The sequence below is a fragment of the Periplaneta americana genome, chromosome 2 (assembly GCF_040183065.1).
Source record: "Periplaneta americana isolate PAMFEO1 chromosome 2, P.americana_PAMFEO1_priV1, whole genome shotgun sequence".
Classification (NCBI taxonomy): Eukaryota; Metazoa; Arthropoda; class Insecta; order Blattodea; family Blattidae; genus Periplaneta; species Periplaneta americana.
In genome coordinates, this window is record NC_091118.1 from 109,675,946 (window position 1) to 109,699,565 (window position 23,620).

The 23,620-nt window shown below is 34.6% G+C and overlaps 1 protein-coding gene across 4 annotated transcripts in view; it reads right to left on the reverse strand.

Moving 5' to 3' along the window:
* Positions 1-23,620, reverse strand: part of LOC138694494 (aldehyde dehydrogenase, dimeric NADP-preferring-like) — a 197,924-nt gene that overhangs the window by 33,647 nt on the left and 140,657 nt on the right. For all 4 annotated transcript variants that reach the window (XM_069818266.1, XM_069818265.1, XM_069818264.1 and 1 more), the window contains exons 4-8: positions 23,473-23,568; positions 21,345-21,566; positions 16,739-16,902; positions 13,783-14,013; positions 10,878-11,075 (exon numbers count right to left, since the gene is read on the reverse strand). In XM_069818266.1, the coding sequence (XP_069674367.1) occupies positions 10,878-11,075; positions 13,783-14,013; positions 16,739-16,902; positions 21,345-21,566; positions 23,473-23,568 (911 nt within the window). The remainder of the gene's footprint in view (positions 1-10,877; positions 11,076-13,782; positions 14,014-16,738; positions 16,903-21,344; positions 21,567-23,472; positions 23,569-23,620) is intronic.

Consider the following 23,620-nt stretch of genomic DNA (forward strand, 5'->3'; position numbering starts at 1 on the left):
CCATAAAGCACTTTACAAGGGGTATAATGCTGCATGTTAAAACTTTTTGTGAATATGGTAATATTTATACTTGTATATCTCAGCCCATGAAGAGCAAATGATGGGAAGGAAATATATTGATTGCATTTGCATTGCTGCTTTCTGGTATTCTTTTTAAGCCATTTCGATCTTTCTGTAGACCTATTAAATCAATAAATTTAATACTAATTGTAATTTTATTGTTCATATTGTAGTTGGAATCTCCTGGTAGAGGGGCAGAGAAGGCCTGACAGTCTTATCTCTACCAGGTTAAATAAATAAATACTAAATACTATTAACATAACAATTATTTCTAGAACAGTATTGATCAGATTGTAAATAAGTTTGCTGTTCCAGTAATTAAGCAGCTGTGGAAAAATAACAGAAAAGAAAAAAGAGAATGTATGAAGAATTACGGGAATTATATTTGGCTATCAGGGCAGGACAATATGACTCGCCCGGATATTCTGCCAAGTATATGACATACTCTGCCATGGATTTGCGTACAGGTGCTATAGTGGACTTTCAACTAGTGCAAAAGGTATGCTAAAGTGCAGGTTAGAGAGACCTATATGTGAGAAATTACTAAACAGGTTGATAAAGGGAGAAAGCTGTCCTATACAGATATTTCTCACAGATAAGCATCAAGGTGTCAGAAGTTTAATCTGGACTCAATACCCCAGTACAGAACACACCTTTGGTATATGGCATATGTCGAAAAACTTAATGAAGAAAATTGAAAGTGTAGAAAAAAAAGTACTCTGAAATTCAAAGATGGAAGTATAGTATTAATAATCACTCATGGTGGGGAGCAGAATCGTATAATGGAAATAATTCCTTACTGATTGATAAATTCATGTCACTGCTGCATCATGTCAACAACAAACATGAATGTATGGGAGATGGAGAAATTATGTGCTGTGAACACAATTCACTTATCGAAGAAGAAACAGCAAAGAAAGTATGGCTCAAAGGATACTCCAACGCTTATTAAGTATTGGGGGGAGGGGGGAGGGAAACATTCTCGATAAAACATTTCTAAATTCTTTATCCAAAATTAATTTGGTAAAGGAAGGGTTCAAGTCACGCAAAAATAAGCATCACTCCTCACAGTTCTCACGTTATCTACTTCCACACAACAAACATACTCTGCATCGTGAGCCGAGCTCGACGCATCAGTCAATCATCTAGAAACCATCTCGCCGACAGAGTGCATTTCATTAATGTATCGCCAATAGCGCCATCTTTTCTTCCTATCTTCTTACCAAAATTCCTATTGGCCGGCTAGGGTTTGAAGCAGACGAGAGAGAGAACCGAGTTTTCTTGTTTATGATCATTAGGAAAGCCTTTCACTTGGGAACTCATCATCGACACGTAAGGTTATTTTGGGAACTACTGGAGCATCAGGACTAGTGGTATTGCAAAGATCATTCGGGAAGTCGTTGACGACGTACAAGGTTCTATGGTATTTATTCACTGACCAGTTAACTTAAAATTATGAACTTATATTTTGGTGCTTTTAAGATCATTTGGGCAGTCGTCATATGAAAGCTAATCGGAAATTCGTCATTGCGTTGAGAGTTCAATATAGTAATTCATTCTTACATAGTCAGGAGGATTTGCTGATTTATTATTCTGTTGTAGTATTCATTTAGAAATTCCTCTGGTTTGTCAGAAATATCCGTAAGTTTACTTACGAAGTTCCCCGGTCGAAAGTAATTTTGCTTACTCGGACTATTGTTCAGCAAAAGGTTAATTTATGGAAGGGATTGCGATTTTATATTATTCATATTGAATAGCGACATGTGACTTTATATTTATTTGATCGCTGTAATATTTGTTACATTTCTTATGATAGGTTTGTGGAGTTCATGCTAAGGCAATTTGTTACTGATTACGTAGCAGCTCGCGTGAGAGTAGATTGCGTGAGGTTGGAGATCACTATTCCAGGTGTATTGGTATATTGTGGTTTGCTCAGATTATGCGAAGTAGCCTCGTAGTTTATTGATACGGTAATTGTGAGATTGGCGAAGTGGCTTCGCGTCTTATTGATTTTGCGTGCGTATAGGACGTGCGGAGGTTATATACCTATATGGTATTGGGATTTAATGATACTTTCCGGAATAGTTGTGATCACCGTGAACTATTTTATATCATAATGGAGTATGTAATGATACAGGAGTTGTATTGGTCTGTCTATTGTTATACTAATATCCCTTTCCAAATTGATTATTGGTTTATTCACCATGTCGTATATAACTGGGAGCTATATTGAACTCGGCTTTGTCAATTTATTCGTACATTATTTCTGAGGTATCGTTGTAACCTTCAAAATATATATATATATATATATATATCTGGTATTACATTTATTCAGTGATAGTGCAGAGATTTACATTGTATCTAGATTATAACTAAATGTTAACCTCATGTTATTATGTGCACATTGAGCGTGTGTGTGATTGATTCTAGCACGGAACATTTTCCGTAAGTTAGTGAGTTATTATGTTTGAGCCTTTTAGTCAGATTCTAGTCATAACTTTCAAATCTAATTGGGCATTTAATAAGGGTTGTGGAAACCGCTGCACATTGAGGTTAAAGTTTTATATGCTGTTTGAGATGTTGTGACAATGTTCCAGCGGGGAAATATTTTATAGGTCATCAACCTGTTGTTTGTGAATTTCCCGATTAGCCTGTATTATGAATTTAGGAATCTATTGGGATATATTATTGAATGTGTTGAAGGTTCTGGACTTTACTCATGGTTGTATTTCAGTTTAATTTATTATATCATTTTTCTTTTTCATCTAACCTCATACTTTCTATGTTCGCTTCATCAAATTAATTATGTACTTGTTATTTATTATTTGTTAATTATATTTGTTATCGTAAATTCACACTATCTATTTTGTTCTTTCCACTGCGCATATCCCGATCATCCGATGCACCAGTTTCCATCTGGCGAGTAACATCCTGGTTATCATCCAGGTTTAGAGGAGGTATTTAAGAGGAGGTTTAATACGCCTCAATCGGAATTCATTTCACTACAGTGTGAACATTTACACCAGAATTTTTTACCTGCCCTATCTGTTACTCTGATTTGAAAATCATTTTCATTCTCATCAGTATTAGAACTGTCTTTCTCGAGTTCAAACTTGTAAATTGAATTAATCTGTTTACTTTGTATTGTATATTTGTATAATTTGGCTGATGAATTGTATATGCTTTACATTGAAAAGTAATCTGTATAGCTCTAATGATTGTATTTTGAAGTAATTTGTATGATATGTATTATATATTTCTGTATATCTCAACTGATTGAATTGTTTATGCCTTTAAATTGAATTAACTTACTTCCTATGGATTATATTTTATACCTCAGCTGATGAATAATCGTTTGGGTTTGTAAATTTAATAATCTGATTGGCTATGTACTGTATACTTTTAGTAGCTCAGTTGGCAGACTTGCTGGCCTGCTGATCCGGAATTGTGCTCAGGCTTGGGTTGGATCCCCCTTTGGTGTGATTGAGTGGTTTCTTCCAAGGTTCTCCCCAGCCATGGGACTGATGCTGCGTGGTCTATGGCGAGTCCTCAGCCTCACTTCACTTCACCTTCATTTGGTCTGACTACCTGGCTGGGTTTTTCCGAGGTTTTCCCCAACCATAAGGCAAATGCCGACATGTTGGTGAATCCTCGGACTCACCTCATCTCACTACAACTCGCCAAAAAATTGTAAAAAAATAGTAAAAATTATAATCTTGAAAAATGTTGACTTATTCCACATCTTAAAGCTTCATTGCTAATGTAAGATCTATGGAATATAATAAATGAAATAAAAAAATGAAAAACTGATAAGGTTTGATGCCAAGCAAAGCCATAATTTTACCAAGTCTCACATTTCACGACAACAATCCCCTATATCAGTCATTAATAAGTAGCAGGCAGGCTCAATGACGTCATCACAACTGCAGTTTTCTTCTGTTTGTGAGCGTTTTTACTTAATGTCTCGTAATTAATACCACCATTAGAATATATGACTGATTCAATTCCTATTTTTATGTTGTGTTCCCCTTTAAGTGTTCTAGATGTTCTCAGATCTTGAGAGAGAGTTGCATTGCTTTCATAATAGTATTAGGGCAACTGCATTTTAAATTTTAATAATACAATCATGATTTGAAACTTTAACATTCTTGTAGTAGTACTTATAAAACCATTTCTTTCTTTCTTCCTTTCCTGTTTCCTCCCTCAAATATTATAATATTTATAATGATTTAAAGTTTGAATTTACTTTTGAGTGGCCTTATATATTTGTGTTCAAATTTCCAGCACTACAAGACAAGAACTTCACCAAACACTGGGAAAATTTTTTATCAATTTGAGCATGCATCGAAGAAGAGGATTGCCAGTTCGAGATTTTACTATAGGCTAAGATTAAGTACGATTTTTATAACAGGAAAACCAATTACCATTTTTGTCAGGCAATATGACATTAAGAAAGAGTTTATATTTAGTGAAGGTTTAAGTTATGTTGCAAAAACATCTATGAAACATTATATATGGATGTGAAATCTTTCAGTAACTCAGTATCTAACATTTATTCATCAAACTCACTTGAAGGATTGATTTATAATACAGGAAAAAATAATTTATTTTAAGATATCTCCATTACAGTGAGTGGACAACGAATTAGGAATTTCTTATTCTAATCTTATTTTATAAATTTTAAAGAACATTATACACATCTAGTGCAGTTATTTATGTGGAAATTAATATAAAAATTCATTTTTAACTCTATAGCATCTCTTAGCGCTTTCAGGTTGAATTCGCAAATGATGTTAATTGTCAAAATGTGACTTTGAAACTTGTCCAGGTTTCTGCCAAGTGACAGGCGTGATATATTGGATTTTATCTAAAGACAGGTTAGTTAATAATTCAGAACACTCGCAAACATACAATTTTCCAGACTCTATCTAGACACCTGGACCTTTTCTTCTTCGAGGAAAATTCCCCATGAGCCAAGCCTAGGAATCTAACCCGGGACATCCATATCTTGAAGCCAGCATGCTGACTAGAGTCGGGCAAACAGCCTCCTACTCCCACTCGTTCTCGCAGGCGATACTAGCTGGCCGATAATGCCAGTTCCGAGAATCGTATTCTCGAGATCGCCACTCTCGGGCACGAGGAATACCGGGTCCCGGCCTGTTATCGCACGGCCGACTTGTTATGAAATGCGTACACTGACTGCCGGCTTAATTACCGCTCATCACAACAACTCGTGACTCTTGTTGAAATGTTAATGTTCATAAAGTGTGTAGGCTACACAATAATACAACATATTATGATGACAACATTCTTGTAGAATTCATATTATTTTAATTAATTGTTGCCTTTCTCGGGAGACAAAATATTGCAGCATTTTCAGTATTTGCCTAAGCTCTTCAATAACAAGCTGTGATTGGATCTATAACGTGTTTTCTTGTTATCAGTATTTCGTTCACATTGTTTTTATTCATTCAATAGTGTTTTTGAATACCGCTATTGTAATGGATATCACAAGAGTGTATATTTACAATAGTAAGTAAAAGCTAGTCCGCCTCCTTGGTCTGATCAAGATGGACCGGGTTCGATTCTCGGTCGTGAAGTCAGGGGTATTTAATTCGGACCTCTTCACAGGGACTGGTTGTCTGTCCATTGTCCAAGTGTGTGTGATGTCTCACAGTGGCCCCTGAATACTCTGACCCAGTAAAGGGGGAAGTCCTGCACTGTGTGCATGTGTTCAATATAGTTGTGGGTCTAGGTACAATAAGCCTCAGGCTACGGTTCCGAAATTAGTAAAAATAAAAGCTAATTAAACAGTAGGTACTGGACAACAAATTACACGAACGATTTTACAATAAGAGTACATATTATAAAACAAAATGATATAATTTGAGTTAGTATGATTGACAATAAAATAATTAATATGGCAGTATAATTATAATATGTTAGAACGCATAATAGAGTAATTAGGCATTCGAATTTCATCATTATGAAATAAAATGACATAAAAAATAAATTGAGGTAGTAGAATATTGGCAATAAAAAATTAATTATAGGACGCATAGTAGACAAGCAAAGTATTCCAATTTTTTCACATGAAATAAAACGTTACAAAATGAAATAAAGTGAGATAGTATAACTGGCAATTTAAAATCATTAATAATAGGAATTTAAATGTTAGAATTCATAAAAGACAAAGTATGGTTTCAAATTATGTCATCACAAAATTAAATATTACAAAATTAAATAATTTGAGATAGTATAATGGCAATTTAAAATCATTAATAATAGGAATATAAATGTTCGAACTCATAAAAGACAAATTATGGTTTCAAATTATGTCATTACAAAATTAAATACTACAAAATGAAATAATTTGAGATAGTATTTGAGATGGTAAATCAATAATAATAGGAATATAAATGTTAGAACTCATAAAAGACAAATTATGGTTTCAAATTATGTCATTACAAAATTAAATAATACAAAATGAGATAATTTGAGATAGTAATTTTAAATATTTAAGATTTAAAAAAGTGTACTATTATAAATAAAGTAAAATCAACCCCATGACATGCCAAATAGGTCTAGAGGATGGCGAGAGGTTAAGGCTTCCACCTTTACAGACACTCTGCATTTAATGGCAGTAGGGATGTCAGTCCTACGTGCTCGCCGCCTTTACCTCCCAATGAAGTATGTCTCTAGTAGGCCTACTCATTTCTGTTAGAGATTGAGTAGACCTCAAGGCCATAGTGCGGCTGGAAGGATTAGATCAGTGGAAAAATCCATGACCCCCATCGGGAATCGAACCCGCGACCTTCCTGCTTCAGCGTTACGCCTTAACAGCGACGCTACCGTGCGTTTCTTTACATACAGTAAATACTAGTCTTTAATTCACGAATTTATAGTATTACCGTCCTTCTTGTACCTTCCAGGCAAGGTCCCATAATCTACTAACAAGCCCAAACCCGGGGCCCGGAGCTTCAAGCTCTTACAACCTCGGTAAGCATCGGAAATCCGCACTACTCCTGGATATCATTCCAGCCTCTTTTTGACTATTACATATGATAAGTGAAAAGAGAGAGGGTGGAGTGTATTGGTGGGATGAATGAGAGAAACGGGAGTAACCCGAGGAAAACCATTTGCAACGTCTATTTTATCCACAAATTCCATCCATACATGACCGCGGTGTGAACCCAAACCGCCTAGATCAGTGATACTCACTGGCAATTATTGAAGAGCCAACATTGAGAAATAGTTATTTTCCGAGAGCCACAATGCATTTCATAATATTGAAGCTTAACAAAATACGTGGATTTATTATTATTATTATTATTATTATTATTATTATTATTACAGTATGTGATTGGTGTTTCTGAAAATTAAGGGCGAACTATGCTACTCTTCTGCAAAATCTCATCAATAGTACGAGAAGGTTGAATTGTTATTTAATCTGTAATCTGTTTTTAGTTTCCAAATTTTGAAAATAAAGTGTCACATAGGCCTACAGCTGAAAGACACTCCTTTAACAATCCCCGCACCTGTAAATGGCTTAATTTCTGCTACGTGATACGATACTTTGGTTTTAGTTCGTTTTTATGTACATCGATTTCTGTTCAGATATCAGAGACATTTTTAATATTTTCAGCCTCCTGTTCCTGGATGAGAATATTTTGGACACTTCTTATCAAATTTTGAATGCATGCTATTGTAATATATATTAAGATAAACATGTTTACAACCCATTATTATATCAAGACATAATAGGCACATGGGACATCATGACTATCCTTTTTTATAAAGAAAACAAATAGCTACGTGTAGTAGCTGAAAATCTTCATTGGCAGTAATGATACAGGGTAACCAAAGTTTTCTCCGGTTGCACATTATTACAGAAATTTATATATATATATATATATATATATATATATATATATATATATATATAATAGTAATAATAATAGGCCTATTAGTTCAGGGGCCGCAATAAATGTTTCTGAGTGCCGCAAGCGGGCCGCGGACCGCGTAATGAGTACCACTGGCCTAGATGGAAGGCCAGCCTCATATTATACATACTATATTAAAATACCATTTAATACCATCCGTACAATAACGGGTTTTCATGCGTAGAAGGGTTCCGTACAAATTTTACGGAACAAACATTTGAGTCATGAGTCCTGCGCCAACAGCTTCTTTGGTTAACTCGCCGTTATTCGAGAACCAGTAAAGATTTTGAGTGGCCATCACTTTTAAAAGTAATTTCCATCCTTTCTCAACATTTCTCTCGCTTTGACCCCCCATCTAACGTGAAAAATAAAAAAGTTTTCCGCTTACCAGAGGCGAAGTAGCAAATGTCTATTCTGAACAGATCAATCTCCATCGAAGTTAATATTTTTTTCTCACTTTCCAAAAAAGATTTTCAGTTCGATTTTTTTCTATGCTTTCCTTAGACATTGAGCTATCAATCCAAAAAATTACAGAGCGATTGATTAAGTATTATAGGAGCTACGACATGATATATATAGGGCCGGGAAATGTATAAGCCAATGCTTCCTATAGAACCACGGCCCGAGTGATATTGCTTCCTTATCAGTACTACAGTCCCGTCTAGACCTCCGAGACTGTCGGGAATGATCTAGTATCGGTAATCTCGGGACCAAGAGAATCTCGTGTTCTCTATCAGTCATTTGGCTACATTCAGTACGCGCGCACTAAGTGAGACTGTGGAGATTACGCAACCGAGAACGGGCAATAATATGAGGCAGTCTGCCCGACTCTAATGCTGACCACCAGACCATCGAGGCATTAAAAAATTAATATGAAACATTCCTTTTATCATGATGGTAACTTAGTTATTTGTCACTGGATGGCTTTGGGGTTTGATATAAGAAAATATCAAGTCTAAATTTAAATAAAGACATAAAATATATACTTTTTTAAAATTCTAATTCGTTGTCCACCCACTGTACATGCTGAGTTTACTATAATGTGACTGAAATAGGGCACATTTTCACTGTCTGTGATGCGATGCAATGTGATGTGTGCAAAAATTAAGGAAACAATGAGCCTGTTTTAATAATTACAGTCCTCAATGAGCAATGAGTCAAGCAAGACATGAGTAGTCGAGAGCCTCCTAACATAGCAAAGTGCAGTAGAAGGAAAGATTTCTGCAGAAATCGGCAAAGTCAACAAATTCCGTTCAGACGTCAGATTTGAGAACAACGACCTCACATGTGTCAACATCAACAGGAAAAAGAGAGAGGGTGAAGAAATGAGAAAAGCGGGGAAGATCGGAATGGATACTTGGATGAGGTCACTAAATGATGTCACCCAAAGGCCACATCAGAAGTGAGGGGAATTAAGAAAGTGGAGGAGCTAGCAGAGTCTCCTATGATGTCAGCAGATGGAAGTCAGCAAGGGAAGAAGAATGCTGAGTCCAGAAAAGAAGATAGTGGGGAAAGAGGAGGAATGGAAAAAAAAATGTGAATTGAGCAAGTAGTGTGAAACGAGGGGGTAACAGGGATAAAAACCAGTATATAATCTGAGGAGATGAATGAATGAGAAATATTAATAGATCACCAAGTTTTAGTGAGTATATGGCGTATGTTAAGGAATTAAAAGAGTATGCTAATAGGAATTAAGAAGTGATAAATGAAGAATGAAAGAAATAGGGGATAGGAAATTGGTAAACTATACTTTTTCAAGTATACAGAATTGTTTTTGTAATTTCAGTGGATCCTAAGATTAAAGTTCTTAAATAAAGTTGAGCAGCAGTGTTCCTATAGAGTGAATTTTAGGTGTTAATATGTATATTCTGGAAGTCTTATCTCCAGTTAAATAAAATATTAATAACAATAACATTCAGTATTTCCTGAAACTAGTTTACAGTACATGTGTATATGTTTTCTATATTTAAATAAGATCAAAATGACAGATATTAATTAATTTCTAAGAAAGAATGAGATCATTAAAGAAAAAGGATGGAGTGAAGTAGAAACTGAATCTAATAGTATCATAGTTGTTAGAAGTAGATGACAATTAGAATGAGATAGGAGTAGTACAATAGGAAGTGATATGAATTTTAGTGAGCAATAAGTGAAAATGAGGGACAAGTAAAGACATAATCAAGATCATGCATTTCGGTCTCTACATGTCTATGTATAATATTGTACATAGTCTAAGAAAGGGATTGCTAGCCCGAATATGGAAATGTGAAGAGTCAGCAGAACAGAATATGTTGAGTGAAATATATCATAGGTCATATATTTTATTTGAACAATTACACTGTGCCCTTTCATCAAAAAGCTGTTTTTCATAATTGAATGATTTCACTTCATCACTGTGTCTGCTCCAAAAGTTATTCCATAATAAGTAATATGTCTAGTTTGTTGACATTGTATTGCATCATAAGGTGGACAGCAGAAACATACCCTAATAAATCGAAGCTTTACTGAAAATTTTGACAAACATACGAGTTCTTGCTTATTTATTCAAAATATGCTGAATTATAAAATTATCTTGGCATTCTTCTAGAAGGAAAAAAATAAAAACACGACAAACTTCAGTCTTAACATCCTCAGAGACTAAATTCACATCTTAAACCAGCACACTATTGCACAGTTATTTCATCAAAACATTGTTATTATGGCAAAAAATCAATTAGAGAAAACAACTGTTATTTGGAAATACAGTGTAATGAAGCAGAAGATATCACAAACTGGCACAAGATATCTTTGCTAAGTCAAGAGAACGTAATTTTTTAAATCGACAATCCACTTCCTCTCTCCTAAACATTTACTTTTGATATGACTAATACTTACCGGCTCTTAATGAATTTGATAGCATCAAACGCATTTTCCACATTTAATATGGGAAGAATGGGTCCAAATATTTCTTCCTGCATCACTGGATCTGTTGGTTTGACATCTACTAAAATAGTTGGTGCAATGTATCTCTCTGAAGGGTCTGTTTCACCTCCCAGTACCACTCTCCCGCTGTTTAACATTGAAACAAGGCGCCTGAAAAAGAAATAATTAAATAATACATAAATAATTGGATAAAGGAATGAATAAATGCATAAATAAATAATGAATAAATAAATTGCACATACATTCCTGTTATACATTTTATACAATAACTATGGTCGGTTGCCTCACCTGTGGCTATAAGGAGTAATTGATTTGCTTAATTTTCTCTTCAATTTCCAATTTCATCATGATTATCAACATCACTCTTTGGGCCATAGTCTTCCTTTGAAGTTCCTCCCAGACTTCTCTATTCCGTGCTAATGTTCGACTATTTTCCAAGAGAATTCCAATTCAGTCTAGCTACAGGACTTTGCATTTTTGCAGATTGTACTTACATGATACTACATCGGTTTCTTTTATTTACATGCAAGTAGTTTTTCTTGCATAGGTATTATCCTGCTATCATTCTATCTTGGATGGAGCAAGTGTTTTTCTTGGCATGCTCAATAATATGTAAACTCAGTCCTTAATATCATTCTTTATCATTTAATAAATTCTTTTCAGTTCCTCTCGCTCAATTGTAAAATATTTCTTTAGCTTATTAAGCTGGCTTCAGTTTCACCTTAACATTTAATCTGCCGATATGATATTATGCATTCTCTATTACTCCCCACAGACACAAGTACCATTGCAAAACATTATGCTTATTCCTAATTTTTACTACTTCAAACTTATATGTTCTGTCCTATTGTTATACATCATCTATTAATCAATAAAATCATATATTTTTTCTGTACAGCACTAAGAATTATAATTTTTTGTTCGACTTTATGACCTATATGAAACTGTTAATGGTTTCCGTGTTCCTTGCTAATGAGGAAATCTTAAAAAACATGTCATGTTGAGGAATTTATTCAATTTTCGTATAAAGGAAGATAATGGAAAGAAATAGCAGATACGAAAACATAGCCTATTATGTCAACTACAAGATTCTCAGAAGGAGATTTGAAAATACTAAAAATTGCTTGAGTAATCCTTTGCCTTTTCGAGAGCCTGAAGCACTCCATCCTTTCCTATGTGGATGCTATTGCTGTTAGCTTATCGTATCATGTACCTTGCAAGCAAAAGCCTGCATACAAGTATTTATTTCAGCCAGTATAAGATTCCACGTTGTCGCATTTTGATGTAGACCTAACCATGTTTTATTATGTCTTCAATATCGTTGAATCCATTAAATGTTCGACTTGCTACGAAATATTATTTTCGTGAGAGAAATATTAAAGAAACAGCTATTTTCTCCCTGCACGACCATCAAACAAGTGAAAATATTATACATCTTCTGGAGAATAATCCTACAGCATCCAGCATTCTTTTGCTACTAATATAATAATAATAATAATAATAATAATAATAATAATAATAATAATAATAATAATAATAATAATAATAATAATAATAATAATAATGTGACAGCTGCGTCGGGATTTGAACGCGCGGAAAACGGACGTAAGGGGAACATCTGCATGCCGAGAGGGCAAGGGGAGTTGCACTGCGGCACAAGGCAAAGGGGGACGCAAAGCTGTGGGTGCTTCACTGTGCGAGGTGAAGGGGGGAGACAAAACCTCCCGAACAGAATCGTGCAGAAACAGGTGGAAGATACTCGAAATCGTAATTTCTCGAAACTATGGTTTAGTGATAAATAGGAGACGCGAAGAAGGAACCAGCCAGTTGTCAGTTTTTGGTCAGCAAGCCAGTCAGTCTTGTGTAGCAGTAAAGCCAGCTTCGAGACTGGAGTTCGACTTGAGTGTGTGTCCACAACTGTGCGAGCATCCAGACAAGTGCGGCGTATCTGGAGTCTGTGGTTCGACGTGCGGTGGACCGCAGTTGGGGAACCTGAGTTCGAAGTTCAGTGGACTGTCTCTGAAAGTCTTGGGTTCGAGATACTGTGAACTTGAGTGAATGAGCTAGAATAACTAGCCAAGGCAAACGAACTGAAAACTGACAGTTTTGTTTTGTAAATAGTGCTTTGTGAACATTAGTTGAGATTAGCAGTACATTGTTGTTTTCAATAATCCAAGTGAATTGTCATTGTCGTCTGTGGAGTGCAATAACGAATACTGTGTTGCTGTGTGGAGTGGAAATCCCATTGTTGACAGGAGTGTTTAAATTCAGTATAGAAGGTGATTATTATTGTTGACAATAAAAGTTACATTGTTGTGTTGAAATAAAAGCTACAATAATAACAATAACAACAAAAACAATAATAATAATACAAGGTGAACATTTATTGTCTTTGAATGCTAAATCAGTTCCAAGAAGAGACGAGATCACTGAATAATGATATATGAGTTTGCTTCAGAAGTTTATGAGTTCTATGATATGTGCCAAAAAATACACTAGTAAGTGAAGCTAATAATTTTCAGGTTTGTATGTATTTTCATGGATGCTTACGACAACAATGAGGTGGAAACAATTTGAAGAAATGTGTCTTATCTGAAAGAGAGAAAAATAGAGATGAATGAAGAGCTTTTCGATCAAATGGTCATTTTGAATGAAGTGCAGAAATCTAAGGGAAAAAAATGGGAAGACAAAATTTCCTGAAAAATTGGACTTTTCATCAATGAATGCAAACAAATACAAATACAAGTGCAACTCCTATTCTGATCCTAGTGTAAAAGTATGTGTAGTAATAATAATTAATAAGTTACTACAACTAATATAATTAACACAAAATATTGTGAATTACAAAGGTACTTACTGATAATGCCTGTCTGATACAATCCTACAGAGGTCAGGGGAGTTTTTGACACTGTCACCATAAAATTCTTTCAAGGCATCCTTTGCCTTTTCTATAAACTTGTTCTGAACTTCTTTCGAACACAAAACATAGTCAGGTGCAATACAGGTTTGTCCAGCATTAGCACATTTTCCCCACATTATCCGTCTTGCTGCAATTTCCATATTCACAGTGTTGTCGATGTACACAGGACTGAAAAACAATGTTACATTATGAAGGACGAAAAAGAACGTGATGCCAAGCGCAAAAGAACAAACAAAAACAGAAGCATCAGCAGACTAATAATAATAATAATAATAATAATAATAATAATAATAATAATAATAATAATAATAATAATAATGATGATGATGAACGCAGCAGAATGAAAATTACAGTTTAACCTGTATTAAAAAATTTTGCCAACAATTCTTAGAAAATCGGGTGTTAAAAGGAATGATCACTTCAAAAATCGTAGGTAGCCCTTTATCCATCTGAACACACTATTCTCTAATTTTATTTAGATTACAAACATACTAGATTTTAAAGCTGGCTCTTATTTTCTTCCTAGTCTCTAAAAAGTATTTCTTTATTGTCTTAAGATGAAGCTCACATGCATATTTTCACATATTTGCCTTTTTTAAATTACTTTTGTTCAGAAGGAAAGACCTGGGTCCAAACACTCAGATTCTGAATAAAACATACACATCAGCTCACACAAAAATCCTCTGATAAAGATCGTGAAGATTCACTTCAATATAAAATCATGCAGTGAACTATTAGCACTGCTTGACATCTATGTTGCTGAGAGAAAGTGAAGGAAGCAAAATAGATCAAATAACATTCCAAGTAGGCAAAGAAAGATGTTACTATCTATGTCAATCATGGAAAACAAGTTAGAATGTGTTTAAGCAAATTCTTCAAGAAAATAATGTTAAGACAATCTGGTGGTATTATAAAGAGGAAAAAAAAAAAGTTATTCAATTCTGAAAATTACTCATGGCAAATTGATTTTGTATGGTTGTGAAACTTGGACTCTCACTTTGAGAAACAGAGATTAAGGGTGTTTGAGAATAAGGCTCTTAGGAAAATATTTGGGGCTAAGAGGGATGACGTTACAGGAGAATGGAGAAAGTTAGACAATGCAGAACTGCACGCTTTGTATTCTTCACCTGACATAATTAGGAACATTAAATCTTGACGTTTGAGATTGGCAGGGCATGTGGCACATATGGGTGAATCCAGAAATGCTTATAGTGTTAGTTGGGAGGCTGGAGGAAAGAAACCTTTTGGGGAGGCCGAAATGTAGATGGGAGGATAATATTAAAATGAATTTGAAGGAGGTGGGATATGATAGAGACTGGATTAAACTTGCACAGGATAGGGACCAATGGCAGGCTTATGTAAGGGCGGCAATGAATCTCTGGGTTCCTTAAAAGCCATTTGTAAGTAAAATTTATTTTGTACGACTAATACTCATCTCTCATACACTTCCCTGACTTTCTTTTATGTCAAAATCAACAGGGAATTATACGCATGCGATCACCCTCTCTTGTTCCTCTGCTATCTTTCCTTCAGCTCTGTGTGGTGTAAAATACATATACCTTCTTGGTTGTGTTCAAATTCTCATTATTACTGACCAACAAAATGAGGTATGCATAAGAGTTACGAAATTTATAACAGAATACTCGAAAATGAAATTTGTGCATAATGCAAATGTGAACTACTGCGATTAAATGTTAACAATAATTGGTATTCAGAGAACAAAAAATGATGAGGAATCCCTTAATATAGGAAATTATTTGAAAACACTAAATTTGCTTGTTAATGGAAGAAACATTTCAGACATCATTTAGATACAAATTATTTTTTTAAAAGGTATCACCAGATGTCCAGAATTACCTAATTAAAACAGTTGCATCTGTAATTAAGCAAAAAATTGTAGAACTTTCTGAAACTGGTTGGTTGGTTGGTTGCTAATGCTCAGCATATTGGAGTTCTTCCATTTGCCGCCTTGCTTCTCACTATCGTAATGACAGATCTGTAGCTGTTAAATTTTTACAGTTCCTGAGGTATGTCATATCCATTATAGTATTATCTTCTTTACAAAGTAAACAATTAGGAGCAGAAAAAAATATTTATATTATATAGATGGGCAGCCAAACAATCATGTCTGAAACTAAACTTATATAAAGCCATGCAGATAAAACAACAAATGCATATGTTTACACATAAATAAGTATAATTTTATAGTATGTTCATAAATTATGGGTAGAAGAAAGACTTTTAGAGTCTTATTATTTGTTCACTGACTAAAGAGTGAGTGCAAGGTTTAGCAAAATATCATAGTCTATTAGATCTCGTCATTCTATCAAATTTATTGCATACAGATGTTTCTGTAAATGAATAAAACTAAAGATTCTGACAAAATTTGAGTTATGCATAAAATAGCTATGTTTCTTTGCATTAATGTCTCGTCTACTTGAATACCTAGTGTTCTATCTTGTGGTAAGTGCAACATTAACAGCTGCATTTTACTTTGATTCTGTGAAGGGAGCGAGGGAAATGGAAGGAAACAGGAGGAGAAAAAACACAATGCGCATACAGCATGAACAGTTCACATAATACTGCTTCTTGGTTACATTTGTTGATGCGAAAGACGACACTAACAGTCACATACTGTGAATGTATGAAATGTAAAAGAATCATCTACCTCGTTAACTGTACAAGAAAGAAAATACTGCAGTCATTCCTCATTCACAAACAAAATTTAATTCAGCTGGCCATCATCAATGCTACTGTCTTTAAGAACTTCTTCAAGGGGAAGTGAATTTCGTTTTACAGAAGTGCTAATTTCTTAATCTATCAGGTTAGTTCATCATATAGCCAAGTAATTAACACCCTTCATAAAAAAAATAGAATAATGGAATACAAGTACCTTTTTCCCCCTAGTTCCAAAGTGACAGGTGTCAAATATTCGTTTGCTGCAGACCTCACAATTTTACCAACACTTGTAGAGCCTGTGTAAAATATGTAATCAAATCGTTCCTTTAAAAGTTCTGTAGTTTCTGGAATACCACCACACACCACATGAAAGCATTCCTGTGAAGAGAACAATGTTTATTACCAGGCTTGTCACTAACTTTCACAGTCATCTCAGATGAAACAACACAAATTTATAAAGGCACATGAAATTTCTATGAGCTAAGTAAGTGCTTGGAGTAAGAAAATAGTGAGTGCAAAGACAACTTTTCACTTCTCATTATGCAAACTGAAGATAAGACATTGTCATGTTTATAAGAAGCAAGTTTGAAATTTTGATGGAAAAATCACTTTTTCAGCATTTGTGACATGTAAAAGTTAATTTTTGGCATGCTATCAGTTTGCCTTATGATTCTTTCTCCTGAACTATTAGATATACTTTATTTTTCTTGGGGAATCATTTTTCCCATCATACAAAGTGTACAGCTTCATTTGTCACCTTACTTTACAGGTTGTTTCAAAATAATTGAGGGGTTGGGTGCAAGAAAGGCATTTCTCTCAAATGCAAGTTTTGAGAATATTGATGTTGAAAATTCAAACGGTCATAATGTCACCTATGCACGCCTTTACATTTTCTGACCTTTATGATCACAGTATTGAACTATAACTTGGTGATCATATGAATAGCAGATCAGAGAACACAATAAAGCGTTTTACTCAATAAGGGCACATCCTCTAAAATGCCCTTCTTGCACCCAGCCCCTCAATTATAGATACAAACTGCAGGGATGAGTAGAGGTCAATGAAACAAGGTAAAATGACCCAATAAACATAGGTCCAGTAACCAGTCATTTCCGAAATCTATGAGACTTTATGTCTCATCAATACAGGTGCTCTGGGGTAACATAACATCCAAGAGTGTGTTTAGCAGGTGCTCAATCGGCACGTTTCCTCATCAACAATTGTACATGTCTGAATATCCCTGGCATGTCTCTAATGAGTTGACAACCATTGACAATGCATTCTCGGAATTCATTTTAATATTATCAACAGGGCTGGAATACACAAAGCATTTCAAATGTCCTCAAACAAATCAAATTCAAAGGATTGAAGTTGGGAGATGTGGGACACCATGGTAATGGTAAGCCATGGCAGATACATTTGTTGTCGAAGCTTGTGCGTAAGAACTCTAAAAAGTTCAAATGAAAAGTGAACCTATGCGCCATCATGCACATACTGTATATGTATAACAAAGCACCTGCCTTTCCCAAAGAGGCACATCATCTAAAGGTCGTGTAGCTCATGTTGCAGAAAATGACTGTATGCAAGACCATTAAGTCTACCAGGTAAGAAGGTTGCAACTGTACGAGGTGTACTCAGTTGGTGGCCATAGTGATATCATATCTCCTTCAGACTCATGTTTATTAGGACTTTTTACCTTGTTTCATTGTCTTCCAGTTACCTCTGCACTTTTTACCTAGAATTGTAAAACATCTGGTATATAATACAACAAATCATTAAGGAAACTGTATTATATGAGATTTTATGTTTTCACAATGATTATGTTCCAAAGAAGACTTCTGGCTATCCTATGGACACAACACAGTAGGTAACCTTTGGATGCACTAATTTTCCCCGGAGATGAAACCTGGATGTAGTTCCAAAATGCTGGAGATATTAAGTTTCAGCACATGATGGAATATCCAAAAGTCTGTTTCCGAAAATCCTTTAAATTGATTATTACCATTATTCTCGATTTCAAATAAAAAAATAATAATTTTTCACTAAAAATGATATTTTATGTGAATCATTCCTAGATAAATTGACTTCAAGATGCTAATATGAAGCAAATCGGCACAATAGTTTAGGGGAAATTGTTGTATACAAACAGCATGCCCAAAACCATTTCTTTGCTAAAAACGTGTATGTACGTGAAAATCTCAGAAATGATTTTTTCAGCATCACTTCTTACCTTGCCTTTGTCTGATGAGGAAACAAAATATGAAAAGAGAAGAAAAAGACGAAAAGAAGATTTAATTAGGAAATGGAAAAAGAATGAAGTACACAACAAAAAGAACTAAAAAAATAGAAGGAAGAGATGAAGAGAGAAATCGAGCGAGAGAGAGAGAGAGAATAAGAAAACTGAATCAATGAAAAAGTTATAATAATTTTTGTTAACTTCAAGATACAGTTTATGTTAATGACTGATGATGCAATAGTCGCAAAGTTTGATCAATCACTGAGCACATTTAATGTGTAAAAGGTAAAAAGGTACGGTAAAGGTAGCCTCTTCACATGCCATGAAGGCATTTGGGAGGCATGGAGATAAAGCCCCATCCATGCTTTCCATGACCTCGGCACTAGAATGAGGTGGTGTGGTCGGCACCACACTCTGAGCACCTTTTAGCCCCAGGAAAGACCCGGTACTCAATTTGATAGGAGACTGAGAGAACCTCAGGGCCATTCTTTAAGTTTGGCAACAAGAAAATGCCGTCACCACTCGAGCTCGAACCCTGAACCATTCAGTCCATGTAATGTGTATCAATAGTTAAATCATTTATTCAACAATGTTTGCATTGTATAAAAATTACGCATACAAACAAACCAGTTATCACCATGTGCACGAAATGTATGATGATGTTGACGAAAACAATGATGATTTATCATTCCTGAATCCATTATTGTTCAAGATCTCAGTTGCTGGCAAAATCATTATAGAACCTCGTAATGGTACAATGTAAACAGCCAGTGGCAAAGTGTTATTAAACGCATAGTCATGAATTTAATTTTCTTATTATTACACTTCTGCTGTAAATACTTCACATGTATAAAACAGTAAAGAAGACAAGGTTGAACACTGCAATCTTCATGAAAACTACACATTACGGACATTTCAACTCCAGAATCTGACATGCAGTAGTAAGAGTGCAAATATTATATTGTTACTTAAAAGTGGCATACAGTGAAATCTGCACTAATATCTGATCTGAGTGAATTGTTCTCTGTGGCTGATGGTTATCACAATTTGCTAATAAGTCACAAGTTTTTGTGCGACTGACAGTAATGATTCTTGAGGACAAGGAAGTCTTTAGTATGACTTCTTTCACAAAAAAAAAAAAAAAAAAAAAAAAAAAAAAAAAAAAAAAAAAAATCAGGAATTCCGTGTATGTGATATAACATATTACATCTAAAAACTCTGCCTCTAAATGAGAAAACTCTCATCAAAATTTGTAGGCTGATTTTCCTCCACGCACAAATTACTGTAAAACTTCATTTATACATTTTCATGGGAGTTTGAAAAAATAACCGTATAACTGAAATGGCATTTCATTACATTTGAAATACTTCGTAGTATTAATAATAATTAATAACATGTGATTATTTAAAAAAAAATCCAGTTACAAATACACTTTTTCTTTCTTCCACTCACTGGAATTCAAGAACCAATCAGCTTGGAGGGGTGTTATGGTAGGTAGTTGTATTAAAGTGTGGTCACAACTTTGGACCTAGATTCTCATTGTTTAAAATGTTCCATTTCTTCCCTCTGCATAATATACTTCTCTCCCATCTCTGCATTGATTCTCCCACTGGTGTAAACTTTACTGTATCTGTAGTAAACATTGAGAAGCCAGAGAGGTATAACAAATGACTTTCCCGAGAGAAAAAAAACAGGTTAAAGTCGAAAGTTATTACACCAAGAACAGTTACACGTTATATTTCAAGAATGTCGTTGTTCTCTGTGGTCTACTGGTTATCATGTTCGCCATTACATCGAAGATTCGTGGGTTAAAACTCGGCTGAAGGCAGTATGTTTTAAGGGCGATATCAGCCACTGCTGATGAAGAAATATAAACTCTCTTCAATAAACAACGACCTCTTTCAGAGATCAACCCTGGCTTGCTCCACTCTGACCTTCAGGTTAATTCAACAACTGTAGATTTAAGGAAGAGAGTAATGTAAAATCACACACAGTTTGTGCACTTATGGAATAAATATATAGAACCCATAAAATCACGTAAGAGATTCGGGAAAAGAAAACTAAGGAACTGCTGTTAAAATATACAGTAGTAGGCCTACTTCTAACTTCTGATTAGGTAGTGTAGTGCATTCAAAGTATGCTATGATGATCTGCTGTGAACACCAGCTCTTACACCAATTTGGTCATCTAGTTCAAAAGTGCAACAACTCAAAAAAACAAGTTTTGAGATATCTTCAGTTGAAAGTTTCAAATAAATCACTTAGAAAGGAACAGAGTTCTGGTTCATAACCACGACAATTAGAAATGAGTAGTATTCAGGACGAGTTTATCACAATCTTCCAGTTCATTATTAATACATTTCGAAATGTACTAATAATGAATTAGTAAAGTCCATAGTCATAATTATTTCTAAAGCAGTTTATTTAGTTTTTTTTTTTTCTTTTTGGTTGTAAATATGACTTATCCTAATATTGAATCGAAAAGAGCTCCGAAAGGGGCTTTCAGTAGTATAAATAACTAATAAGTGGCAATTTTTGAGTTGTCGCACTTTTGAACTGGACGATCGAATTTTATATGTTCTCACCTGGTCCAGGTACTTTGGTATAAGTTTTGCAATCAGTTCAGCAGATGCTGTTGAAATTTCTGAAGGTTTGATGATCACACAGTTGCCTGCAGCGATGGCGCCAGCCACTGGCAGAAGAGTTAATTGAAGAGGATAGTTCCAAGCACCCATTATCAGTACTACCCCGTAAGGGTCGTTGTAGATTAAAACACCATCCAGAGCATTCACAAGACCTTTAGGAGGCTAGAATCAGAATAATAACTCAACCATAAAATCTGTCATAAATCGAATGCCCACATGCTTGTGTTTTTCAAATGACATCAAAAGTTTCCTGTAAACTGAGTACCTGCGCAGTAACTGAAATGCTCTTTTAGAAACTTACAAAATTGAAATTTTACTTTAAAAGGAGTGCTGGAAACAATGTCAGCAATGTATGTGTATCAAAAACTGGATGATAAAATCATGACATTTCTTCCATGCTTCTTTGATTACAGTGCGCAGACAAACATATTTTTCCGGAGATGCATGGCTGACTATGGCTTATTCAAGAATGATTTTAAGTACACTTTCTTCATTGTTACTAAAATACAGAATTCACGGCGTTTCAAATGCTGAATTTACCTTCGTCCATAAATGAGAGAAAAAAAAGTGAAAGGTTGGGGATATTAAAAATGTTTAAATCCACTAGACTGACAAATTGAAAGATATAACAGAATATAGGCCTACATGGAATACTATACGTTTCGACATAACTATGTTAAGAAAATAAAATGTGAAGTGAAAAAAAATTTATAAGTATAAAAAAAATAGGTGATACAATATAAAACAGACATAGAACAGATGATATTAATAAATAGTTTAAAAAGGAAGCTCCAAAATTATAAAAGAAAATGAAAATTCCATGTTTCTATCTAGCAGATTAAGAAAGGAAGAACCGAAATTAATGTAGCTAATTTGTCTCGTTGCCAACCATAAAGAATAGTGGTAACATCAATTTAGTGTTTTGTCCTGGCCTAGAAGATAGCCTTCTTTCCACACATTTTGGAAAAAGGTTTCAAAAATGGTTGATTGATAATCAATGGTAAGTACTTTATAAGGAAAATGGACAAAATTATGTCCATACCTAATAAAATCAAAAGTGTACAATTTTCAATATACATAGTGTTATTAGTTAATATTCACATTCGAATAACTTAAAAATGCCACGCAGTTGTCAGAACATATAAAAATGTTCTGTTCAGAGCAGCTGTACATCTTCACAGCTGTAAAATAAAGGAATCAATAAAAATGGCATGCTGATGGCACGTGACTTCACCTAACTTAAAACATACAAGTTAGATGCCAAAATACAATCTCTTTTACCACTAATTTTGGGCTATAGTTTACATCAAGAGTAATCTAGAACCAATTCTGTAAAGCTAGTTAAGAACAAAATTATTTTAAAATAATTTGTTACATTCTACTGGTAAGCAGTGTGTCTATGAAGATGTTGAATGGCTTTAGACTGATTACTGTATTCATATACACTTTACCAGGGGTAGACAAATACTGAGTGCTAGGTTGCCATGACACCTAAAAATTTTTATGTGGGGCCGAATTTTGTTGTTTATTGTTTAGTATTCCTCTGATTGCGGTTCTGGCATCTATTATCAGGCAGTACATCTCACTTGACGATATGTGTCAGAGGAAGAACAATTATTTGTATACATCTGAAGTCTGATTAGTGTAATATGTAGCTAGTTGGCGATGTATGCAATGGAGGCGGAAAGGAATTGGTCACCCTACTCCATTGTCTCCTGGTCTAGTTGCCTAATGAGTGGTGCCATGTTGGTATCACTTGTGAGGTTCAGACCTGTCTTTGTTGGTTAATCCGAATTTTATTATCAAGTTCAAAATTGTTTAAGACTTCGATTTTCTCTATGTCGCTATAACTAACACATAATGTTAACAAAATCGGCCATATGAAGAAATTCGAGTGTGTAATGTGTTTTATTAATTGATTATAATATTATTAATGTATTTTAGTGAATGTATCTTTATCTTAGCTCGAATAATTTGCTCATTGCATGTGTGAATAAAATGTGGTGGCTCCTATGAAAAATAGCCTGGTGCCTGAAAATTTTGGAGTTTTGTCTATTCCTGCACTTACCTTTTCTGGGCTAGTCCATTCATGAAGATGATTTAGAGCATTCTGGGTTTCGTTGATGAGAAATTGAATTTCAAACACAACTGCTTCTTGCTTGCTCTGTAAAATAAATATTATGAGATTAGCATGACAGATATTATAATTTATAATG